This window comes from Chroicocephalus ridibundus, chromosome 14 (genome assembly GCF_963924245.1).
Source record: "Chroicocephalus ridibundus chromosome 14, bChrRid1.1, whole genome shotgun sequence".
Taxonomy (NCBI): domain Eukaryota; kingdom Metazoa; phylum Chordata; class Aves; order Charadriiformes; family Laridae; genus Chroicocephalus; species Chroicocephalus ridibundus.
In genome coordinates this window covers 633,019-641,425 of record NC_086297.1, presented here as the reverse complement: position 1 = coordinate 641,425, position 8,407 = coordinate 633,019, and the positions used below count along the sequence as shown (strand labels likewise).

The window sequence follows — 8,407 nt, the reverse complement described above, 5'->3', positions numbered from 1 at the left end:
AGTGTGTCAGCCCTCGCGTCCCTGCAGCGCTTGTCTGTGGGAACTGCAAGATCATCATATTGATCAGCCTGAACAGCGGGCCCAGCAACAGATGACATTTTTTTCATGCCTTCTGCTGTCCTCAGCAGTCTTTGCTGCCTGAAGATACTGACATCAATCAAAAATTGCAACACTATGTAAGAAATATCTTCCCTTTGCTGCAAACATTAAAGAAAAGTATCTGGGCTCCATTTCGTGCCTTGCTACCATCTATTTATGACACTTAACAACCGTTGCCTTAGTAAACTGAATCAATAAAAGGGCCAGGTGTCTATTGAAAGGGAAAGCTACAGAAGTACATTAAATTAGTGCATTTTTTAATCACAAGGACGTTTACCACACCTTGGGTAACACCGTAACCCCATGAAATATCAACACCCTTTTACTTTGTTAAAATGAGTTCATAGCCTGGTGCTATATGGAAAACTGCTTTGGGGGGGCTTAATCTCACATGCTTACCTTTGCAAACAGATTTGTAGAAATCCAGAAAAAGTTCACTGGTCAGTTTTGGGATGGCAGTAACTAACCGCCTGCAGGTTACAAGGCTGAGCTAACAAATGTGAAAAAGTATTTCAGCAGCAGAGCAGGCTCTTCCAGAACAGGCCGCATGGCCAATCCTGTCAAATGTGATTTGAGCGGGTCCCGCCGTTGAGTCAGTGAGCAGCTTTTGACAGACCGCCTGCATTGGTACACGCACTATGGCGTCGATATCGCATTTTTCAGCAAATTACACGAAAGGGGGAGCTGCCGCCACGCCAGCCATTTCAGCGCTCTCTGGGCGAGACCTCATCCGCCTGCCCTCCCTCCTCCCCGCCCGGCTACACCCACCGGGGGCGGGGGGAGCCGCCCGCCCTGCCCAGCCTCCGGGGCGGCGGCGGGGCCGAGGCGCGGCCCGGTCGTGGGTCCGGGATGCTGCCGGCGCTGCCGGACGGCGAGGAGCGGGAGCCGGAGAGCAGCGAGGAGGGCGGCGGGGCGGGGGAGGAGCGGCGGCCGGAGCGGCACGGCAGCACCTACCACAGCCTCTACGGCTACCGGGGCTGCAGGTGAGGCGGGTGGGCGCTGGGGCCGCCCCGCGAGGAGGCCGCTCCCAGGCCTCGTCAGTTCCCAGCTGCTCGCATGCGCTTTATTTTTGCCCTCTCTCTCTCCCCGAAGAGATTTTTTCCCCTCCCGTCATGTCCCGATTCCCCGCGCCTGCCTTAAGGTGCCCCCAGGCCCTACCTTTCCGCGCGCGGTTCCCTGTGTTAGCGCCGTACGACCGAAGCTAAGGATGGCTTGGTGTTCAGGTCCCCGCAGGGAGCAGCCAGCGGCGATGGCAGCCCCAGCAGCGCGGCCGCAGAGACACCCTCCACCGAAGACTTCAGGTAGAGCCAATCTGCAGAACCGCGTTATCGCCTCTCACGCTCCGGTTTGAAGCCTTTGCCCTATTGCTGTTAAGTGAATAGCAAGCAGGTACCTTGCAGTCAAACCAGACACCTCTACGGAAGCATACTGAAGTCCCCCGTATGCTTTTTCGGGAATACTTAGGGAATGGACATGGCTACAGAGCTCAAATAACGTGTTAAACTATCATCTTTGAGTTTGAACTCTTATTTTCTTTGCTACTAATACTTGACACTTCTGTATTGACTTGGATCTTCATGTAGGTAATTAAAATATATTAAGCAACGTTAACTGGACATGTTTCCACGAGCTCTGTAATGGAGCTGTTGCTCTGTATTACAACCAGGGAAACACAGGAACAAAGAGGGGCAGTGACTTGTTCGTAGCTGCTGAGCATCAGCTGACACCACAACTCCGGACTTCTGGGCTAGTGGGCAAACCACCGAAAGCATTTCCGATGGGCCAGAAGTCACAGAGAGAGTTCGCTCTAAGCCAGAGAGAGATCATTGTGGTCCCCCTTTGAGACGCAGGTGGTTCTGCACTTGTTCAGAGAAACAAAACAATAACATTTGCTTTTTGCTAATGATTTCTTCTTGGTTTTTTAAAGCCTTTCCTTGCTGGACACTAATTTACCAGCTGAAGCGGAGACTGAATTGCGCAGTTTTATCGCTAAGCGTCTTACTAAAGGAGCCTTGTTTGAAGGAATGGGGAATGTAGCGTTAGTGGGACTGAGGTAAATTTTAAAAATTATTTGTGAATCAGAAACTGTAAGAAACATTGGCAGCATTGCACATCTTGGCATCTGCTGCTGCACTTGGGTTTAATCCTGATTCCATGTTGTCAAGTCTATTGCTGCTGCTAATAACAGCTTTACACAATGGCACTTTCCTCTTTTTCTACGTAGCTTTGAGAAAAATATTGTAGTAAATAACTTACTCCTTGAATAATTTAAAAATACTACATGTGTTTATGACTATATCCTTTTAAACTACCCTGACTGCATCACAGAGGAAAAAAGGTCTAAGAGCTATATGACCATAGGAGCTACCAGTATTAGTGGGTGAAAATTCTTTACAGCAAGCATGTGTGTCTGCTTCTTGCACTTAATTATTGTGATGTATCTGTACAAAATAATTATTATTTTTTTTTCTGCGTAGCATACCAGAAAATAAAATTGGCTGTTACTACTGTCATTTCCAACAAGAAAATCTTCTAGAAATGGCAACACTGGAATCAGACATGAATGCTCCAGAATATGTGGTTTGTTTCTTAGGTGGCTCAGAGAAAGGTTTGGAACTATATCCTTTTCTTTAACTTTCTTTATCTGTGTGGAAAGGGAGATGTTGTAAAAATTATGTTCTCATTTTGTCTTTTTCCTACTTGAAATCAGCCCATTTGTGCATGCCTTCCAGTAACTGAAAATGTCAATAAAAGCCATATACTGCAAGGGAAAAATGCAGGTCTTAACTGATGCACCTTATTTTCCTTAAGAAGATACTTTCAGACTTGAGCTGGACAAATACATTCAAAGTCTGAAGATAAACCTTGCTTTGGAGGTAAGGCTTAACTTTTTTTTTTTTTAAGAGGTGAAAATTACTATTTTTGCAAAGAAGTTACTAAGAAAATCTGGAAGATTTAGTCTATAGAAACAAAATAGGTGTTGTAAGTTCCAGTACGAAACACAGTGAGAGATACTTGATTCACTGTAGTGACAGTGAACGTCTGAAGTGCAATTAACCACACAAATCAATAAATAAAGGGGTGAGACTTTTTTGTGCCTTTGTAAAGGCTGCTTGCAGTTAGATTCAGAGAGGAAAATGACTAATAAAATGTAACAGCCTACAGGAAAATTGCCGATGTTCACCTAGATTCTTATCACTTCTGAATGTTAAGGAAAGATTTTTAGTGTTTTTCTTGTCACAATTTTTTCTAATGGAAACCATGCATTGTAAGTCTGTCTCATCCCTTCTGCTGTTGCGTGGTCTTTGCTCAGTATGTATACTATATATGCTCAATATGTACCATAATATTACAGTTCTGTCTATTAAAATGTAAAACCCTTCAGTGCTGATGTTCCACTTCAGTGTGGCTTTAAATGTCAAAATCATTATTTTAGTCTACTGTGGTTTGAAATCAAGAAGGATCTGACATCCTAGTTGAATAAATTATTAATAGGCTTCTATTTGTGTAGCAATCTAATTTGTAGTTAAAGTTTTAACATTTCAACTTGTTACAGCAAAAAACCCTGGAGACCTATGTTAACCCCTACTTGAGAAGCTGGTTTGAGAACGCCATATGCCCTATTCAGAGAGTAGTACAGCTCTTCCAGGAGAAACTCGCCTTCTTGTTACATGCTGTAAGTGTATTTCAAACTGGATAACTAAAAAAGTTCAGAAGGAATTTCAGTGACTCCAACATGTTTAAAGTTTCTTGCATTTGCTTTCCCAGCCAGGAGGAAACGAGGAACAACGTGTTTTTTTGGTTTGGTTTTTTTTTTTTTAATTTGGGGCAAGTACTTTTTGGCTGCTTTATGCTAAGAAAGCGCATAGCAATTTTTTCTATCAAATTTCATAGTTAACTCATTTTAAAATACATAGTAGCATCCAACTTGAAATTAGAATGAGAAAATTAGAAACAGCATAAGAAAACTGTCCCTGCTATAATTCCTCTGAACCAAAAGGGATGTTATATTGCGTATGTGCCTCATGTAATTCACTGGAAACAGAAAATAAATTAATTGTAGCTCTAGTCCCTGAGTTTGAGAAGGGTTTGGATGGAATAGCAAACAGACTAAAACCGATATATTTCTTCTTAATGAAAAACCAGCTGCAATGACTCTAGCGTGGAGTATTCCCTTAGCTTCTACTCTTTCTCTGAAAAGAACAGTTCTTAAAGTACTACATTATGTATTTATTGCTAGTAACTGCAACATAGCAACAGAAGTAATATCAAAGTTGCATCCAGCTATTCTCTTTTTTTTGTTTGTTGTAAGGCTTTGAGTTATACTCCTGTAGAAGTAAAAAACGCAGATGAAAGAACAGAAAAAGACATCAGCAGGTAAAGATACTTTGAGGCCAAGGAAGCTGTGCGTAACTTGGCTTTTGCGAATGACACCCTCCTCCTTGCTGTCCAGGAATTGTAAAGTAGCAAGCGGTTCACGAGAGCTTTTTGTGTCAGGTTTCTGGCAGCTGCCAGCCTCCAAGGACTTGTTCAGGAAGAAACGATGACCTCCTTGTGTATTGCCATGACTGAGGAACAGCACAAGTCAATGATTATAGACTGCGGTGGACCTCAGCCTCAGTTGCATAATGCAGGTGAGATTACAGCTGTGAATGTTTCTTCATGTTACCCACTTGTATTCCTCAGCTGATGAGAGGTGAGAATATTCAGAAGCTCCTACGTTCGTGCCCAGAAAGTTTGGACTCTGGCTGGAAACTACACCACCTGGTTTCCTGTGAGGGAGCAGAGTAGCTTGTTTTACCTGATACGCCAGAACTCTGGTTTGAAAATGGTTGGTAATAAAATCCACAGTGCATTTAGTTTGCGGACCATGAAACTATGACTTTTACACTTCAGGGAAGCTGCAAAACTTTTTTTTTCCCTGTTGTATTTTTGACAAATGTTATGAAAAGGGATTGAACAATTGGAACAGAATTTCATGTAATCACTGTAGCTATGTTTGCTTGTCTTTTCCACATGTATTGTTTTTCTTGGCCCGGGTATACTATTATCAGTCGTTATGTGAAAGTGATTAAGCCAGGTGAATGCAGGTATATATTTATGTTGAGCTTTTTTGGTTTTTCTTCTCTCTTCTTTGCGTTCCTGAACACTTAACAGGAAGCAACAGATTCTGTGAGGACTGGATGCATGCTTTTCTGAACGGTGCTGAAGGCGGAAATCCGTTTCTCTTCCAGCAGATTTTGGAAAACTTTAAATTGAAGGTACCTGTTCATATATGTTACAGATTTGGAGAAGACATCAGTACTACTGAGGGAGCAAATTTTTCAGCAAAGAAAAGTTTTAGGTTACTTATGATGTCTATACATCATTAACTGATTAACTCTGAAGTTTAAGGTGAGGACTGGCTTGCTGTAGTTGACAAGACCAGAACATAAAGTAGTGTGAAAGTTTCTTCAGTGAGTACTCCAAAGGCATTTTCTCATACTTAAAATAAAGCCCACTTTTTTTTTTCTTAATACTGTTAATTTGGACTGTGCACGTACATTATTGTGTAATTGGGTAACATGGAGAGAGAGTTAATGCTCGTTAAGTGGTCTGTCATAACAAGAGGAGAACTCTTCATACAAGTTTGGACATGATCAAGTTGTGGTGTCCACACGTTTTGAATTGTTAAAATAACGGTGGTAATATGTATTGAAGACAGTACTCAATTCTTACATGGCTCTTGAGTAGTAATACAAAATTCCTATTGGAAATGCTTTTGCTTCTGCTATTCTTCCTCCGCTTTTCCACATGATAGTATGTTTTCTTGCCATGTAGAAGGATAAGAAAATGCTCTGTTACTCTTTTGCCAGGCTATACAAGACATCAACAACCTGAAGAGGTTCATCCGCCAGGCTGAAATGAACCACTACGCCTTGTTCAAGTGTTACATGTTTCTAAAGAACTGTGGCAGTGGAGACATCCTTTTGAAGATCGTTAAAGTAGAGCATGCAGAAATGCCAGAAGCCAGAAATGTAGTGACTGTCCTTGAGGAATTCATGAGAGAAACATCAGTGGCTTAAAATTTCTTAAGTATTCTGTACTTGTTTGATGGTATTGTATAAATCATTAATTTCTTCCGTGCAGCTTAGTTTCACTATTGCAGGACTTTTAATTTATATTTAAAAGTATTACCTAAGTCAAACCTAAGTTGCAGTTTCCTCTGCCTTTTCTCTTTTTTAGGTAAAGCAATATGAGCTTTTTTTAATGTGTAAATATCAGCCCATACAAATTCCTGCATAGTTTTCAGTGCTTACCAGATTCTCCAAATGAGTTGCTCCTTTTCTGAGGAAATAATGAGATTTGTGTTTTACAGTCATTTTACACAAAAAAAAACCCAAACACAAATCCCTTACCTGGCAAACATTTCAGTGTTTTAAATATTTTAAATATCTTTAAAATGATCATATCTAATCATTAAGATCTGGTTACTTTAGTTTTAACGTATAAAGAAGCACAAACATCTGGATAAATCATAGTAAATGAATTAATCATACTTGTTTATATAAGAGAACATAAGTAACAAGTCTGTAGCTAGTTTTCACGTTCTGCTTCAAATTGGCAGATTCAACTTGTTAATTGGTATGAAACAGAACTGCCTTAAGCCTGAAGAGAGTTTTAGGAATCTGTTTGCATGTGCTCATACGTGTATGCACACACGCTGGATAGACATATTAAATTTCCAGGCTATTTGATGAATCCCATTCTTCATTAGTTTGTGTTGTGATCAAGACCTTTGTGCGTTCTTAGCACCCGTTTTGTATTACTGTAAGTCATCATGTTTTTCAATCATGGATAATTAAACTTGAAAATTTGACAGATTAAATATTAACTATAAATTAATAGAAACTTCTTCAGAAATTGACATAAACTAAGTTCCCAAGTTAATTATTCAGACTTTAAAACATTTAATTGTATTTCAGCAATGAATTCTTACCCACATCATAGGACATTTAGACAGCAGAAGACTTGAAGAAAATCTTTGGCTACAGATGGAATCAAAACTTGGGAGGCCTCTGAGTGGCCACATCACCGAGGTCTATTTCTGCAAACCTGATACAAGCAAAACTCCCTGTTGCTTTCCTTTGCCGCAGAGGCTGTTTGAACACCTCACATGGGGGATTTGAACAGCTCTCCCTGAAACAGTAACTGTAGCACTCTTCCTACTGCAGTGAAGTTCGACTCTGTGTTCTGCCAGAGCTGTGCTGTGATGACAGAAGTTGAATGCTTTCCTGTGACACCACTGTGTTGAACCTATAATAAGGTTTACAATAAAACATTCAAATCCGTAATAGTGTGCCTACATTAAATTACAAATTAGTGTTGCTCTTTATGTGGCCTGTTTAAAACCCTTTATTGACACAACACAGAGGAGCAGACAGTGTAACGTGCAGGAGTCAAGCGTCATATCGACAGCAGAGACGACACGTATCACACATGGGCAGGCCAGAGAGGAAAATAAAGTAGTTTGAAAGAAAACCAACCCTTATTCTCTCATTGGCAGGAGCTCTGAGAAGTAACGTTTTCCTTCAGAATACTGTATTCATGAGTGAGTAAAGCTGCGCCACTCAATAGAACATGTCACCCTTTGTTGCTCTTGTACATTTTTAACAAAGTTGGCACACTGATCCTTTAGTATTTTGCCTGATCAGGAGACAGGGAAGAGCTCAGTGCTCGAAAAGAAAAAAAATGAAAGTAGTTGGATGTGAAGAACAGGGAGCTGTGGTATGGTAGGAGCGTAAGAAAGCATCGCACCAGTCCCATCCCGTTCCTTGTGCCTGCCGCTGGGTGGAGAGTTGGGCCAGGCCTTGGGCCCTACGTGCTGGCCTTACTATCGACGGAGTAGTCAGTGCCAGGCACAGCCGTGCCGGTGGTGATAAGCTTTCCCTGAGATGCACCCACAATTGCTTTGCCCCGCCTTCATCCCTGGAAGTTGTCAAGAATAAACTAGCTGGAGTGCTGAACCACCTGCGCTACGCTTAGCTGACGCTGTCTTGAGCAGGAGGTGGGATTGGAGCTTTTCAGCCGTCCCTCATAACCTGAATTATCCTATTATCCTGTGGCCTGTACTGCACTCATTTAAATGAGACTTTTGATTTGTTTTCTAGGTAGATTATCACAAATCACTCTTCAAAATCCAGATATTTTTAACGTTAGCTATAAAACGTTGCTGAGTTTTGTTGGGGCTTCTGCTCTGCAAGGCAACGACTGCATTGTTCAGTAACAGTCCCACTGAATTTCTACTCTGTTACACGTAGACAGCTTT

The 8,407-nt window shown here is 41.5% G+C and overlaps 1 protein-coding gene across 1 annotated transcript; it reads left to right on the top strand.

Annotated features, from left to right (window-relative positions):
- The first annotated feature begins 873 nt into the window (after positions 1-873).
- On the top strand, positions 874-7,433 carry C14H17orf75 (chromosome 14 C17orf75 homolog). The gene is made up of 10 exons (XM_063352398.1): positions 874-1,082; positions 1,323-1,400; positions 2,027-2,152; positions 2,577-2,717; positions 2,918-2,975; positions 3,656-3,775; positions 4,412-4,476; positions 4,597-4,733; positions 5,257-5,360; positions 5,955-7,433. The coding sequence occupies exons 1-10, from the start codon at positions 949-951 to the stop codon at positions 6,162-6,164; spliced, it is 1,173 nt and encodes a 390-aa protein (XP_063208468.1). The 5' UTR covers positions 874-948; the 3' UTR covers positions 6,165-7,433.
- Positions 7,434-8,407: the final 974 nt, after the last annotated feature.

Bases quoted from the DNA above. Each gene is read 5' to 3' on its own strand.
- C14H17orf75 (XM_063352398.1), top strand. From the start codon at position 949: ATGCTGCCGGCGCTGCCGGACGGCGAGGAGCGGGAGCCGGAGAGCAGC. The intron at 2,976-3,655 runs GTAAGGCTTAAC...AACTTGTTACAG, and splicing joins AGATAAACCTTGCTTTGGAG to CAAAAAACCCTGGAGACCTA. The intron at 5,361-5,954 runs GTACCTGTTCAT...CTCTTTTGCCAG, and splicing joins TGGAAAACTTTAAATTGAAG to GCTATACAAGACATCAACAA.